The sequence below is a fragment of the Tenrec ecaudatus genome, chromosome 11, assembly GCF_050624435.1.
Source record: "Tenrec ecaudatus isolate mTenEca1 chromosome 11, mTenEca1.hap1, whole genome shotgun sequence".
NCBI classification, from domain to species: Eukaryota; Metazoa; Chordata; class Mammalia; order Afrosoricida; family Tenrecidae; genus Tenrec; species Tenrec ecaudatus.
Window position 1 is genome coordinate 72,778,106 of NC_134540.1, and position 17,579 is coordinate 72,795,684.

Below are 17,579 nucleotides of genomic sequence, written 5' to 3' on the forward strand. Positions count from 1 at the left end.
AAAAGGGGTGGCTGAGGGGGCAGGGAATTCAAGTTGTGGCAGGTGGGAGCCCAGTGTAGCCCTTGGACATTAAGCAAATAGAGACCCTGCAGCAGATAAGTTTAAGATCATGCAGTGAACAGCGCCTTAAAGTCTGGTTTCTGTTTCTTTCTGAATAGCTGCTTCGAAGTCTCGAAGAGCCCTGGGGATGGACCAAGAGGTTGCTGCTTGGAACCCATCAACTGTTACCTGAGAGAAAGCTCTAGAAGTCTGCTTCTATAGATTTACGCAATCTATAGAATTCTGGAAATACTGAGAGGCAGGTCTACTCTGTGTGCCAGAATGGAATTGATGGCAATGAATTGGGTTTGGGGGTTGAAGTCTTCATTTGCTAAATTCAACATCTTTGTTACTGTGTGCTGAGTTGATTCTGGCTGATGGGTTTAAACTGCTTTTAGGTTGGCCGCCCAGCATTTAATCATTCTGCCACCAAGGCTCCTTAACCCAACCTTGACCAGTACTTCCCAAAGTGGACAGTCCTGCTCCCTGGAGGGTGGAGCAGCAAAAGCAGATACCCTGGGAGCCCTTGTGTGGTGCAGTGATCGGTTACAGAGTCAGCATTGACTCAATGGCAGGGGGTTTAGTGTTAGTACCCTTTATCCTGGATTACAAGCTAGAGTACAAGTTTTTAATTGCAGGGGGTGCAGAGTAACTTTTTTTCTGAAAAGCAAGTGGTAGACCAAGTCTGTTTGACGTGATCTAAACCCTCAGAGGGCCTTTCTGTTGCCCCCTGGCCATTTTCCCCTCTGGGCCACACTTGCCTTGTATGCCTCGTAAATCATTACAAAGTAGACATTTCTGATTATAGCATTGCAACGTGGGATATTAATCTTCCTCCCCTGGAGCTTTTGTTTCTTAAGACTGCTGGACTGTTTCACTGGGGCCCATTTACCTGGAAATGGGCAGCCCGCTGTTGGTCATCCCAGGTGCAGCCATTCAGCACGGGCGGGCAGCCAGCCTGAATCCTCCCCTCCTGTCAGTCAGTGGCTCTAGTGGGGCTTTCTGGTGCCATTTCTCTCTCGTCTACTTGTTAAAGTACTAGTTAGCCTTTGTGAGCACATCTTGTCATGAGCTGATCATTTTATTGTTCTTGACAATATGATCGGGGACATACACTGCTCCACACTTTAATCTGTATCTGACACTTGCTCCAGCCCCATGAGGGCTCTCTAGTTCCATTCAGTGATTTGTAAACTTGCTGCTGGTCTTTCACTTGTTGCTATAATGGAAGCACCTGCCTTTGTTTTCAGGAGCACCCTTACACTTGAATCACCCCCACCCCTCCCAGCCCACTGTTCCATAGGCGTTAATTCCCTCAGGGAGTACTCCAGAGATGTGCTTTCAGAACTTGCTTCTCACACTGGGAAAAACCTGTGAGATACTCCATCAGTTTACAGTAAAAATAGTAATCGGCTTCCCTACAACCAGACACCTCTGGTCTAAAAGTAGGGTGCTGAGTGGTGGCCTGTTTTCTGTTTGCCTTTCTTTACAGACCCTCCATTCTGAGCAAGCAGGGAAGGATCCAGTAGCTTCAGTCTGCCATGCATGGGAGAGAGCTTCTGTCTCACAAGTGTGGACTGGGCTGAGAAAGGGAACTGTAGACTTCTAGTTTTCTTGCTTGTAATACAGCTTCTGCGCTGGGAGGAGAATGAGGAGCATTAGCTGTTTGCTCTTCCCAGAAGGTAATGTAGCCCTAGACTGGGAATGGAGGGCCAAGAAACCCTGTGTAATTGGCTGTCTGGCAGTATCCATTTTGATAAGCTGGAGGGCAGGGGTCATGGATTATCGTTCAAATGCAAGTTCTTCAAAAGATTAATCTTATTCTCTTGAATGTGTTTCTGTTTGCTGCATGCTCTCATGACAATTTCCAAAGAATTTAATGACTTGAAACACTTAAAAACCACGTTTATAAATTTTAGTTGTTTTTCAGAGGAAAGTCTGCAGACTTCCTCATGTTACCACTCCAAAAATGAAACCTGATTTAGGTTTTTAATGTGTGTCTTAAAATACAAACACTCAGGACCCTTTATATAAGGCAATTATGTTCACAACCTGAAATAGGTCTCTGCTGCAATCAGCTGATTCGGCATCAACACAGAATTAATAAATATGCAGTTCTCTAACAGTTATTTAAAAATATTCTAGTAGTGAAGAGTGCTTCAAATGAATTTACAAGTGCAGTACATGTCGTCTGATCTGTTGTATAAAGTACATAATGCAGCTCAGGGGTGAGTCCTGGAACAGCTTGTTGGCTGTCTATTTCTAGTTTAGTAGATTAAAAATACAGAGGTGAACAATATAAAAACTAAGAATCACATTGTGATAAAATCAATCTTAAAAATAGACTCCAGACCCTTCCCACATCATGTAAAAATGCATGAGTTTTTCTCACCTTAAACATAGTCTCCACACAGAAAATATCAAAGATGTATTTCAATATGATGCAACTGTGTAAAATTCCAGGGTGTGAGCATCAGGTGAACACTATCGAAACCAATCTAATTTAGAAAACACATCTAAATCTGAAGTAGGCAGAAACGAAAAGATGATTTACACAGAGTTACAATGAAGTTCTAATCATCATCAGAGTCTGAATCATATTTCGTTCCTCGGACAGTTTTCTTTTCCAGCTTTGTCACGCTTGTTCCAATTTTCTTTTGGCTCTGAAATGGTGGCTCCATTAAGTTCCCACTAAAAATGAGGCACATTTGAAAGGGTTTATTCTTTATTATTTGGTACAGCTGGGTAAATGAAACAACACGACAACTTACGCTTTTCTCCCTCATTTTACCTTAAATTTCTTTTAAAGCATTGGCATTAGGGACGTGCTATAATATTCATACTGACGGTGAAAAACCGAACTCACGGTCACCGAGTTTCTCCTGATTCACACGGACCCAACAGGACAGAGTAGAAGTCTCTCTCTGGGTTTCCGACACTTTAAATCTCGACAGGAACAAGCAGCCTCATCTTTTGCCCTTGGAGTGACCTGTAGCTTTGGATTGCTGGCCTTTTGATGTGTCGGCCACCAAACCACCAAGCCTAATAGCTAGTCATAAATCAAGTTTTACACTAAAAGTTTTAAATCAGCTTTTACCCCCTAAAGATAGCTAGCTATTGGATACGATGGGCCCAAAATTTCTTATCAAGAAAAGCACAGAAGGAAGGAGAAAAAAGCATTTTGATTTCATTTGGTCTGGATACACTGACTTTTTCATTTGAACACTTACACGTTTAATCTCTACAGGCATCAAGAAAACCTGCAGACTCATTATCATTTACTTTCTACTGATCTATTCCTCAGACCCAGGTTTTGATTTCCAAATACCATTTACCATGGAAAGGAATCACGTCTCTTTGGAGAAACAGTCGATTCCAGAGAGGGTTTAGCACAAACCCTGTAAAGCAACTTGAATGCACCAAAAAGGAATTGCTCAGAGAATCATGGGGACATGTCAAAACCCCAGAGGCCAGCTTAAAGGGAGCGCTCACTGGTCAAGTGTGAAACAATTTGGATCTCAGAGTAAGTGAGTAACCACAATAACAGACTATAACCCACTGAATAAAATGATCCATACTCCACACACACACACATATATATATATCTTATATATATATATGTGGAACATAGAAAAACTCTCTATTAAATCACTTGGTCTGGTGGATAGTTAGTTAAACCAGTGAGCAGTCATTACTACCAGAAATGGGACAGTGAGGCTACATCACTTCTGAAATTCACCTGCCAAAACCACATAATCTGATGCAATCTTTTTTAAACAAACAAACATTTTATTGGGGGCTAATACAGATATCATATTGTTCCATAGTTCAATCACACCAGGCAGTATTGTATAACTGTTACTACAATCAGTTTCAAAACATTCTCCTTACTGAACTTGACCATCTGATGTACTCTTAAGGGTACATTAGGCACACCCATATTGGGAGCTATTCCACAAAATGAGGTGATGGTGGTGATTGGTTTTTTGGGTCAAATCTGAACTAGTGTGCACGGTTTCAAATGTGAGGGAGTCTTAAAAAGCAAAGGAAGGGTGGAGAACTGTTCCAAGTCAACACACAGGTAATTAAATGTAGATTTCTTTGGTGTGGAGAATACTGGTACAATTGACACATTTTGAACAAAGTCTGTAGATATAATATTAGGATTGATGGTAACTTCCTGTGTAATTAATAACTGTACTGTGGCTATGTAACAAAATCTTCTGGTTATTAGAAGTACTTGGAAGCATTTAGGAAAAAAAGGACACCACATATGTAATTGCCTCTCAAGTGGGTGTGTGAAAGAACAACAAAACAAAATTATAGAAAGTCCTAAACTGGGGAATATGGCTGATGGCTGTAAGAGGAATTCCTTGAACTGGGTTTACAAGTTTTGAAATTAACTTCAAACTTTTATTTAGTTAACTATCAATATTTTATATGAATATTAAGACACAAAATTCAATACTTTTAAAGCCAATTTCTACAACTTTGGAATGGTTTTGGTATGTCTAACAGGAATGCAGAGAGCAGGGGGTGAGCCTGAGGAGAGAGAGAGGACAGGGAAAGAGGACTGCCTTGGAGGAAGGATTACACCGTTTTACCTGCTATCCTCCCACGGCAAGAACAGGCACCAAACAAGCACGAAAATGAAATGCTCGGTTCTGTAAAACCAAAGGTAAATCATTGTCTAGAGAAGTGAGTGGGCAGAGATGAACATAAAGGGAACTTGGATTTTAGATTGGTTTTCAAAGTGAAACTGTTCCCCTTAATAAGGAATTAAGCACAGAAACCCTTTTCCAAACATTGCATCAGACTATGATTTAGATAAGAAATAGCTGCACTGAAAAAGAGAATGTTTTGGCAACTTATGCACAAATGTGATTGATACAACTGATGTATGGATTATTATATGAGCTGTAAGAGCCCCCAATAAAATGATTAAAATTAGAGAGAGAGAGACTATTTTATAAAGCACAACCTCTGTCGTGGTGTGCTTTTAAGTTCTATTCTACCGAAGCAAATCACAGAAATTGAAACTTCTGCATAATCCGGCATCAGGGGAGATTTAATTCTGGAGCATCACTTTGGACTTCTAGAGTAACAGAGAATGAGTTTCAAAAACATCTGTTGGCTCAAACATTTTTAGGCAGGTCACTCCAACTTCAGTTTTATCTATAAAATAGATTTTGCTTTCTTCCACTAAGTCTTGCTAGTAACGTAAGCTTTAGAAAGCTTTTCCTTTGCGAACTTTCTTCCACAGCCCAGCCCAAAGGTCTTAATTTCATTTAAGAAAGTAATGACACAAAATATTCTCTAAAAACATCAACAAAGATCTTAAATCATGACTTAAAATGAATCACTTTTTTTCCTAGTAGTTACCTGTAATTAAGAATATCGGAACAGCCAAGCCTCCATTCTAAAGTTTCTGTGGTGAAGTCATCTGTATTGCCGAGGTCAGTGAATCCAACAACATAATCTTGTGTTTTCCCATCTTTTACCAGTGCTAGTGTGGGAATGACTTTGATACGTAATCTCTCACAAAGGAAAGGGGCTTTTTCTACATTCAGCTTCAAAAACTTGGTTTCCAGATGTTTTTTGGACAGTATCGCCAAATGCCTGTCTATAATTTTACATCTGCAAGTACAAAGGAAAAATTTAAAAAAGCTCAAGCAACAGATCCACTTCTCCTCCCTGCCCAATTAAAGGGACAGCTCATCTTTTTTCTTCTTAAGCTTTCTACTGAGAATTGGATGCAGACTTATGGAACAGACCAGTCGTATCTCATTCGCTGCAATTCCCTGGATGCAGCATCACTTTGACTCACTTTCCCCCAGAGTTTCGGGTTCCATTCCTCCTCAACACCACCCTGGGGGGAGATGCTGCCCTTTTGATCTCCAGTGGTTGACCATTTTCAGGAATGCGGACCTCCCAGGGTTAGTTCCCCAGACAGACCTAGCTACTACGTGGCTGACAACTGAGGCGCCCTGAGGAATTCAGTTCCAGGCCTCAAGGGGGGGACGAAGAATCAGTCTTGGGCCTTCTACCAGTCTCTGAAACCAATCAATAAGCCTGGTCTCATATGATTCTGAGCTTTGTTCTACATTTTTCTCCCACTCTGATTTTTCAGGAGTGGATTGTGGTAGCCAAGTACTATCTAGCTTTTCTGGTCTCAGGGTCGGGAAGACTGATGTTCATGTGGTCCAGTAGTCCACTGAACTGTTTCTATTCAGGGAAACTCTAACTTTGTAGTTTCTGTTTGAGTCTTACTATTAGACAGCTGACCTATGCCATGTGTCAGATAACCTCATTTCCACATCACAAGCTGTTGTGTGCTGTTGATTCCAACACATAGCAACCCTACAGGACAGAGTGGCATCGCCCCAGAAGCTTTCCTAGACGGCACAGCTTATAGGAGACTCTGCGCAGAGACTAGCTGCTCAGTTATGAGGTAGAACAGCACTCCTAGCAGTCTGGAATGCGGTATCTGCGCTGATGGTTTTATAAAGAAAATACTAACTTAGTCATAGAGGTTCATCTTGGGGATCAGAACACAAATTTAGAGGAGACCGTCACATCTCTGTGCGCGGGGTTCTTGGTCTCTTACAATGGAAGCTTGAAGTGCCATAAATCGGAACTTGGTAGAAGCAAGGCAATGTTAATAAGAAAGGCATACCAGATGCTGCATTTGAAGGTCCACTGGGAAGACTGAATGCTGCCAGCTACCCAGGAGAAACTGTTTTTACCATTAATTGTGCACTTGCCAGTCAAAAGTGCATTAAGGTTAAGGACTACTGTCCATCTTTCAGTAAATGTGCCATTAAGATTCTAAAGAAATGAAAAATGTCAATAGCAATTTTCATTAACTCGTCATCTATTAAAAAAACTGAAGCGGCATTTTTCTTAACGAAAATATATTTGTCTCAGACTGCTCCATCCTTTAGATTTTTTTTTGAAACACTGTTGAAATAATCTTTGGCACCAGTGGTTCTTAGCCCTAGTTGTGCATTAGGGTCAACTCTAATATAATTTCAGGATAATTTGGGATAGAAGTCAGAAAACACGGAGTTGATCTTATGTCCAATGTTTGAAAACTGCTTAAAATGACCGAGAAAACACATGCTCCCTTTTTGTGGGTATTACTTGTAGTTTTTCCTAAACTAGGCCGCGGGAGATGTCTCGTATAACCTTGATGTCTCATTAACTAACTTAGGATGTATTTTTCCCATATTATCCTTGTAGTTCAGTAATGCGATTTAGGCATTTGTGAAAATGATGAAGACTAAAGCTTTTGAATGAAGCTCATGAAAATGATTAATTTTTATAAGAAGTATGCTCCTGAATATTTGAACAAAATCCAACTCCATAGTCTATCTGGAGTAAAGGAGTTATTTTAAATGTTAAATGTCTATGTTTATACCATTTGTCAGTTAATTCATCCATTAGAAATCCAGAAGCAGCAGTCATGATAAATTTGAAATAGTATGAGTCTTAAAATTGAAGTTAAAATTCCATTTATTTTTTTTGAAAGTTCATAGATACAGAATGCTTAGGTGCTTTATCCCTAAGTCATAGGTTCTCACATAAAATGTAGGGGATTACAACACCCAAATCAGTGGGTTTTTATTAATGTTCCAGAGTGTATACATGAAGCCATTCTGTTTACTACGGCACATACACAAACATATACACAAAGTAACTGAATCATTTAAATGATTTAAAATGATTTTTCCTTCATATGAAATAGCTTAGCCATCAAATATATTTATTGACTGGCTACAATGTGTCAGGTATTGCTCTAGACTACACACCCAGGGGCATAGTAGGCCACAATATCGGTACAATTTTTTGCCTTCAAAACACTAACCATCTAGTGGGGAAGACATCTGATAAATAAGTAAACAGCAACACCTATACATATCTAATATATCACATATCATACATGTCAGAGGCTGCCATCTTAAGGAATTTGTGCTAATTTGAAATGATCTAATCCACCCCAAGGGCAGAATTTGATAACCTTTTATATCCCAAATCCTTCCCACCTCCACCCCCCATCTTCCTATTTTTCTATTCTCATAGTCAATCACTCTCTAAAGGGTGGTAACTACTAACCACGTTGTTGGGTGGTGAGGCTAGACAAGGGCTAGGCAGGCTATCTACATGACAGAAGAGGGCGGGTGTGAGCATAGGGAGCCGAAGGCAGACCCTGCACTGGAGCATATGTTTATGTAAGCGAAAGCTGCTAGTCAGCACCAAGTCTGCTACTAACAATTTTCTTTTTCTGTCGAGCAATCTTGATTTTAAAAAATGTAGCTAGTTCCACAGTTTTAAATGTTCCTAACTAATCAACTGGTAACATACATGGGCAAAAAAAAAACCCCAAACCCCCAAAAAAACCAAAAAGAGGAAAGGCTTGAGTCTTCCAAGGGGATGATTTCATTTTACAAGGGATCTGTCTCCTTGGGTTGGTCGAAGAGAAACCATGTTTTCCTCTTATGCCTGACATTCCCAATGCTCTGGGTAAAAGGCTTCATCACTGCCTCCCCATCAGAACTGCTGGATGAGGGAGGACTGACTGACACCACTGTGAAAGGTTGTTGGCCTCAACACCTTGGCTAGATCACACTAGTTAACAAAAACAAAACAGGAAGGGCTAGCTTTGTACTGCTAAAATCTAAGCACACATTTGGAAAGCGTTCCAGTTAGCTAGTGAAATCAGAGTGTATTAGTAGTGCAAATAAATGGTTATGTGCCTGACTACCAGTCAAAGGTTGGGGTCTGCAACTGAGCCAGAGCTGGCTATCTTGGAGGACAGGGCTGAAGACCTGCTTCTGACAGGGCACGCAGTCTTACAAGTCCCGTGGAGCGGTTCTCCCCGGCACACGTAGGGTCGCCAGGAGTCAGAAGTGATTCCGTGGCAACTAACAATTTCAACAGGTAAAATATAATTCAGAAAATATTAAAAGCCATCTATATGTGAATATTGGCTTGTTCCTTTAAGTCTCTCTCCAAATTAAATACCAAACTTACTGCTTTGAGTCGATTCCAACTCACAGGGATGCTACAGGACAGAGTAGAACTGCCCTATACGGGCTTCTAAGAGTCCAACACTCGATGGAGTAGAAAACCCCATCGCTTTCCTGTGCAGTGACTGTGGGGTTTGAACTGTTGGCCTTGTGGTCAGCAGCCCAATACATAACCCACTGTGCCACCAGGGCTCCTTGTATATCATTAGCATACATTAATATTTAAAAATTAATTGCTTAACTTTTAACGTGCTGATTTCTAGCAATGAAGCTTACCACTTATTTTCTTAATTTTGTAATAAGTCAGTATAGCTTTAGCGAAACATTTCATCACATTAAAAAACACAAAATTAAAATAAATTCTAATGAGAATGAAATTACCTGAACGTTGTGTCTCTGTAGAAATGACAAACCACTTTTTTACTCTCTTTGACTTCTTGAAAAAAATCTCTCTCACTAGGGATTTCTCTGTATTCCCCATGTCCTTTAGAAATCCATTCCTAATTTGGAGATAAGAGACACGTTTGAAAAAAGTCTTATTTCACTTATTACACATTTGAAATAAGTCAGCACCATTTAAGTGACATCTTAGGTGACCAAATTAACATCTATTTTACCAGGAAGTTGATGTACTCTTAAGAGGTATAATTCTACTTGGCTATTGTCTTGTTTTTAACGATGGCACAAAACCACAGATATAGCTAGTGACTGGTTCCACACCATGGCCTGGACTTAATAAGTAACCACGTAACTTCTTTGCACTCTTAAAATAAACACTCAAACCAGAAGTACTGGATCTAAGTTATGATGACTTAAAAATAATACCTATCTTTGTCACGAGACCAGAAGAACTGGATGGCGCCTAGCTATCACTACTCATCCTTCTGATAAGACTATCGAACAAACCTCGTTAAAAAAGGAGAAGCACAGAACAGACTTTACAATTTTCATGGTATCCAGAACTTACTGAGCTAGGGAGGCTGGAAAGAACTCTGGTGGCATAGTGGTTATACTTTGGGCTGCTAGCCAAAAGGTTAAATGTTCAAAACCTCAAGCTGCTCAGCAGGAGGAAGCAGCTTTCTACTAACATGATTTACAGCTCTGGAAACCCTGCAGCACAGTTATCTCCCCCCAATGTCTGGATTTCAGCTGTCAGGACCTGGGCTGTGTAAACAGCTGACCTGTGAGCCACTTCACATTGGCTTACATTGAACTGATACTCCGAAGAGGTCCTGGTATCTTCTCCTTACATATATCAGTTATTTAACCCTTAAATAACATTTCAGACTCTTTTCGATTCTCTACAGACATGTTCTCTTTCAAAACCAGGTTCTTGTCTTCTTAAAAAGCTAATATTTCTTTTTCAGTTTCTTATTCTCATGTGTTTACTTGGCAGGCTGAATCTATCTGAACTTGTCCAAGTTTCCCAGGGGCAAGCCCACTCTGATGGTCCACCAAAGCTTGGCCTCTCTGAAGACTCCTCTGTGCTCTGCACCCAGCTCTGTGCATGGAGTATGTGCTCCAAAGGTGTCTGCTAAATGGACTTAATGCCAGGATAGATGTAGATCAGCTCAGCCCATTCCTACCTGAGGGAGTGACTGCTGGGCTGGGTAGCACGCTGCTCTTACTTCAGAGGCTCTTACCCAAGCCTCTGCTGAGCTCTCTATTTCTCACCTCATCCTGGCTGCTCCTATGGAAGTGCTACATCTCCCGCTGCTGTCACAATTGGCGGGTGTTCAGATGCCAAAGGAACACAAATCAGTGAAGGCCTATTAAGCATCGAGTGTATTGGTTTTCAACATCTGGTGGGTGGCTGCTACCCACAAGGCCAATTGTTTGCTGCTCTGCAGGAGAGGGGGCTTTCTACTCTGTGAATTACAGATTACAGTCTAGGAAACCCACAGGGGCAGTTCTACTCCATCCTGTAGTGCAGAGTAGGAATGGCCTCCTTGACAGCGAGTCTGAGTTTATGTTGGTTTTCACTCAGCTGCTAACCAAAAGGTTGACAGTCCAAACCCATCCAGACTCCAGCTCAGAGTAGCTGATGGAGTTTTACTCTGTAATACCAGGGGCACCAGGAGTTAGGATCCACACTAGGGGACAAAACTATGGGACACTGTGAAAAAACAAAGAGGATCTTTACAAACTAATAAAGTTTCTTGCCCACTTCTTCAGAAAACAAATGCAAAATGCAAAAAGAGTTCTAAAATAAGACCCTTGGGTATACGCCATGACAAATTCATCTTAAATCAATTTACATACTACATATTACTACTTAAAAAGGTCTACGGTATTCTCTCCGTTGGTTTTCAATGATAAATGTAATGATTATTACTTTTAATTACTGACTTCATTGAGACATGATTTAATTAATGTATGTTCCTCACTGCACATCAGATTCAGTATTTCCACAAACCTAAGTAGGACTAGTCTAACCATATATTACCTTAAATTCCAATAATCTGTCCTCTGCTTAGAGGAACCCCGTAGTGTAGTGGTTACATATTGGTCTGTTAGCCACAAAGCCAGCAGTTCAAAACCACAAATGGCTCTGGGGGAGAAAGATGAGGCTTTCTACTCTCGTAGAGTTACAGTCTCAGACACTCACAGGGGCAGTTCTATCCTGGTTGCTATGAGTCAGTTTCAACTCAATGGCAGTGAACTTTTTAAAATTTTTGGTCCTCTGCCTGCTAATTATTAATTTTATAGGAAGAGAATGGAGTAGGTTTCAAAACCACATACTGCATCCTCGTTTAGGAAACTCAAAATATAAAAACTTGAACTCAGTCATGAAAAGATTATTTCATTTTTGTAATGATTCTTAATACTGAGAATAGACATATTCAAAGATGCTATAGGAGCACAAACAAAACCCCTTGCTGATGTTTCTTCAGAAAAGCTATAGTTTATGTTTCAGTTCCAGCCAACTGAAGATGGTGATAAGGGATTTCAATGAAATTAATGGAAACAACTGTTCATAAAAATCAAATTTACCGAAACTGACCCAAGTTTCTGGAATTGACTCCACAACAGCGAGTTTGGTTGAGATCACACCCCAAACTATAAGTTTATTTCACACACTCTAAAAGACCAGCAAAGAGAGTGCTGAAGCCTTTTTGTGACCAGCATTCAATTTTTTGGATAAAGAAGCCATACAATTTAATGCTACATTGAAAGTACTCAGAATAATTTCTGTAGCACAAATGATCCTACATTCTCTTACTGGAGAAAAGCTTCAAGGATTACGAAATTGATAACTTTAATACTACCTGCAGAAGAAAGATGAAGGTTTCTACTCCTGTAAAGAATTAGTCTCGGAAACTCACGGGGCAGTTCTACCCTGTACTATAGTGTTTCTACGAGTCAGCATGAACTAGATGGCAGTGCACTTGGAGCTCTGGTTAATACCACATGAATGGGGAATACTGACTCCTAGTATACTCACTACTCTTCCTAGTCCCATTCTCTCCTTAATTAAAAAAAATTCTGAGCTCTGGAAAGGATCTGGGTTGGATTAATCTAAGGCCTGGTGGTGCTCCTTATGTTAATTTAGTGGTTAAGTGTGTAACTGCTGATTGCAAGGTTGGTAGTTTGAACCCACCCACCTCTCTAAGGGAGAAAGATGTGGCAGCTTGCTTCTATAAAGGCCTTGGGACCCTACGGGGCAGGCTCTATTCCACCCTATAGGGTATCAATGAGTCATTAGGGATGTCATTAGTTAATAGGTTTGGTTTTGGGTTAATTAAGTTATGAATGTCACCCCTGCCCCCTTTAAACCTGAACAAATTTTTTACAATAACTGGTACTTTCAGTTCAAAATACACTAAAAATTGGGGACTGAAAACGGAACTATTACAGCACACGTATATATAAGTTGTTAGGTGCATACTGTTATAGCAATTTCAGAAAGCAGGGCAGGGAGGTTACTTGTTTCTGCTGTTGAGCTTTCCTTAGGGCTTCAAGTCTCTTTTCCTTGAGGCGTTCCAATTCATCCTCGTCCATCTGATCCAATTTCTGAATTTCAGAGTCGAGACGTTCTTCCACTAATTTGGTAGTCTGAAGCAGCTGATTCTCCAGGACTTTCGAAAACATGTCGGCGGATGCATTAGCTTCCATTCTTCTAAAGGGTATGATTCAGCCTGGCTGTTGGGGAGCAAACTTACAGTCAGGCCCAAACTTATAATAAACAAAAAACCCAACCTGCTGTCCCATTCTCATATACTTTTTAAGCCAGATAGGGGGACCCTGGGGGTGTAGTGGGTTACGTGTTGGGGTGCTACCTGCAAGATCAGCAGTCTGAAATTATCAACTGCTCTGCTCTGCAGAAAGATGAAGCTCTCTGCTCTAGTAACAGTCTCTGAAACCCACAGGGCAGTTCTACTCTGCCCTGTAGGGTTGCTTTTAGCTGGAGCGACTCAGTGGAGGTGAGGTGAGGTGAAATGCGAGATGGTATTGTCAGTACTCAAGTTTCAAAACTTAATTTTCAATAGGTTATTGAAAATAACCCCACTCAAAAGCTAAACAGAGCAAAGTTGGGATTCTTCTGCTTCAATCTGTTTGACTACACTAAAGCAGTGTTCAAGCCCATCACCAGACCAGCGAGAAATTAACTGTTGAAAATTATACTTAGTACTGACAAAAAAGTGTTCTTTACTAAAAAGGTGGTAAAGCAGAAACAGCTGTGAAAGCAAACAGTAAGGCATAGCTATACTGAGGTTTTACACACACACAAAAAATATACACGGAGCTTTGCTTCTCCATTGAGCCAGGTTCAACAGAAGGCAGGTTTTTCATGGTAATTGCTTAAATAAGAATAGTATCTTTAGGTCCTGAGAGATCTCTAACAGTGTAGATAAACAGTGTCTGGTGTTCCAAAAGTGGTAGTTTGCACTCCTGCTTTCCCTAATAAAATATCTGTTATCAGCTGCTGTCACATTGGTTCTGACTCACGACAACCCCACGTGTGCCGAGTAAAACTGCTCCAAAGGATTTTCCAGGCTGTTACCTTCAGAACGATGCAGGGCTGGCTAAAGTTTCATTCTGTAGTGAGCAGGGTCACTAAGAGTTGGAACCAATTTGCTACCACCTGAAACCACCTTTCAGAAGCTGACTGCCAAATCTGTCTTCTAATGCAGCCCTGGGTGGGTTTGAACCACCAACCTTCTGTCCAATAATCAAATGCTTAACTGTTTGTGTTACTCACAGACAAGGCCACAAGGTTCCATACTGATATCAATGTCAATCAGTGGTCCTAACTTGGATGTAGGACCAATAAATATTTATATAATATATATCATCTCAACATCTCATGGTATAAGTACTACTTTAAAATGTGACTTGTCAAACTATGTATTTAATATAGGATTAATTCAGATTAGAAATAGTTGATGTATCTTAATAGTCATTTTAAGGGAAATATTTTCTACTAGCAATAACTAATTTTCTGTGTTGTCTAGCTGAATCTACAGGTTAAATACCAGTAAGATTTACCATTTACCTTTCAAGCTAAAATCTGTGCCCCTTGATAAATTGTATTTGCATATAGCACTGAAATACCTTAAAAAATCTGAATTGTTCACCCAGCTTCTAAGAGTGCCCACAAGGACTTCCTCTTAAATGTTTGATGCATGGAAGAGAAAATTTGCTTATAATTCACAAATTTGCTTGTAATTTCTTTTCCTTTACCGGAAAAGCGGATGAAAATACCTGCTTCATCTTTGTATTTGAGCGTGCAGTGCCTGGAACACAGCATGTGTTCAATATTTACTTAGTGCTGAATGAGTAAGTTCTGTGCTTCTGCTCAAATTACTTTAGCTTTCAAAAGATCATTATTTCTGAGCTTATAACCTTCGCAATGGTGCAAGAGTTGAAAAGAAGTATTTCAAATAAAGAATTTCTCACTTTCTCTCCTCCCCCACCTCCCAAGAAAAAGTCCGTTAATTGGGCTGCTAACGCCAAAGGCAGCAATTTGAAACCCGCAGCCGAGAAAGACAAGGCTTTCTACTCCGGTCATGAGTTACGGTCTCGGATTCTCACAGGGACAGTTCTACACTAACAGGGTTGCTATGAGCCAGCATCGCCTCCGCAGTGAGTTTGGGTGTTTGGCTTGGGGAGGGGGTCATATGAGGCAGAAACCTGCATGTCATCAGAACGTATTCCTGCTGGGGCGTAGTGGTACTGACCATAGGTGTTTTATAGTATGAGCCCAGGTTTTTAATCTTAAGAATAAATGGTAACAGACGCAAGTAATAAGCTTTTCTGGGGTCAGGTGGCGGTGTTTACAGCATTTGGAACGGGCAAAAAGGTCAGAGAGATGATTGGCGGTCCTAATATAATAACTTTTAATTCTTCAAATCCTACACTTCCATCCCTTTTTTTCCAATTCAACTAGAAGGGTGAGAAGGGGCACAATGTGTCCTTAAATTACCTGCCATTTTCCTTGATTTCCCTAGGGCCCCTGCCAGACCTATCAATGGGCCTCTCAGTGAACTGCACCTCGGAGACCTTCCTTCCAGCAGGGTCACTTCTCCCGAAGCCCGCAGGAGTGCAGGAGTAGAGGGCAGAGGTCCGGGGGCCCAGACTTCAACGCCCCAGGGGCGCACGCGCAGCAGCCTCCGCCGCTGCCCAGACACCTGCATCCGGGACGCGCCCCTCCCCCGCCCCAGCAGGGTGTGGGGCGGCGGCAGGCCCATCAGCAAGGGCAGGAGGGGCCCGTTTTCCCACACCACGCTTTGTCTCACCTGTGCTCGCGGCGAAATTAGAGAGGTAAGGAAGCAGTCGATTCAGGAAAGGCGGCCCGGAACGCTTAGGAGCCGCGGGAGGCTGACGCCCAGCCGTCGCTCCTGCCTCCTCATTGGCTCAGGTCCTCACGCGATACCACCCGAGAGAACCGCGGAGGCGGCGGGCCGGACGACTGCGCCTGCGCCTGCGCCTGCGCCTGGGCCTACCTCCCACCCCGCGAACCCCGGGTTTCTTCGCCTTCGCTTCCGGTTCCCTGGAGTGGCCTGATTAAAAGCGGAAGCGAAGTACGCTGGAAGTTGTAGGTTTTTTTTTTAGTATTGCGTGTGTCGTCCCTCAGTAATGATGGTTCTTCAGAAATGAGATAGCAGCGATCTTCCCCAGAAGCGACACTTAATCTTCTGCGTATTGAACATTAAAAAGAGATGTAAATATACAGCACGATAATTTTTACCTAGGTAAAAGCTGTAATACAGCTCACCCTGTAGATTAAGAGAGAACAATTTTCCCATGGACCAGGGTGTGAATAGCATTGCTATCAAGCCGAATGTATTGGAAAGTGGATTGTTGCAGGTGCCATTAGGTTAAAATTTAACTCCCTATCATTTGATCTCCATTATGATCCGTTTAAATTTGTGCTGGTTTTAAAATGTTTTCTGCTTTTCAATTGATGTTTTTCTTTATTTTACTTTGTTGTTAGTTTTTAAAAAAATGGTTTTATGTATATGAAATCCAGGATGGGTAAATTTATAGAGACGGTAACTGGATTAATGTTTCCTTGGGGGTATGGTGGGCTGGAAAGGGGGGCTATGGTGTTGCGGGGAAATGGGAGTTAATAACAATGAGTACAAGAATGAAGATAATATTCTAAAGTTGATTGTGGCGATGATTGTACAACAGTTCTTGATGTGAATGAACCATTGAATTGTATGATGTGAATTATATACCAGTGAAACTATAGGGGTGGGAATAGAACATTTTCATTAGCCCAGTTGGTTCCCAGGTGACTTCATTTATACACAAAATTTTGGATGCTTACTCTTAGTTTAAATGTAAAGATTTAAACGGATTTTGGAGAAATTGATGGACATGTTCGTGTTATGGGAATCCCCGAGTGGTGCAAACAGTTAAGCTGTTCTCTAACAGAAAGATTGGTTGTTCGATCCCACTTTGAGACACCTGGGAGGACAATTCTAATCTAATAATCAGCTTTGCGAGGTCAGTCACTCAAATTCACTGCCTTTGAGTTGATTATGAAGCATAGCGACTTTATAACGACACTAAAGGACAAAGAACCGCCCCTCTGGGTTTCTGAGACTAGCTACGCTGGAATAGAAAGCTTCATTTTTCTTCCTCTGAGCGCTTGGCGATTTCGAACTTGCTGACCTTGTAACTTTGGAAGCCCTGTAGGAAGGACCCTTTTTACTCGGAAATATATCGGAGTCGGAATAACGTGGAGTCGTTATTTCTTGTTAAATGTTTTCTTTAGTGAGTGTACTTACAGTTCTCAACCTTCCTAATGCCGAGATCCTTTCATACAGTTCCTCATGTTGTGGTGACACCCCCCCCCACACCATAAAATTATTTTTGTTGCTACTTCATCAGTGTACTTTTGCTGTTATGAAACGGGCGACTCCTGAGAAAAGGTCGTTCGACAATCCCCAAGGGTTCGCGACCCACAGAATGAGAACCGCTGTATGTTATTGAAATACTCCCAAGTTTGTCCTAGATTTATCTCCTTTGGGAACACTCATTAGTTCATATGGTTCTTTA

The 17,579-nt window shown here is 41.3% G+C and overlaps 1 protein-coding gene across 1 annotated transcript; it reads right to left on the reverse strand.

Moving 5' to 3' along the window:
* Positions 1 to 2,014: 2,014 nt before the first annotated feature.
* Positions 2,015 to 15,962, reverse strand: TXNDC9 (thioredoxin domain containing 9). Its single transcript, XM_075563223.1, has 5 exons — positions 15,809 to 15,962; positions 12,996 to 13,211; positions 9,450 to 9,568; positions 5,422 to 5,676; positions 2,015 to 2,730 (listed from the first exon to the last, which is right to left on the reverse strand). Exons 2-5 carry the CDS (start codon positions 13,182 to 13,184, stop codon positions 2,613 to 2,615), a joined length of 681 nt encoding a protein of 226 aa, XP_075419338.1. The 5' UTR covers positions 13,185 to 13,211; positions 15,809 to 15,962; the 3' UTR covers positions 2,015 to 2,612.
* Between the last annotated feature and the right edge of the window lie 1,617 nt (positions 15,963 to 17,579).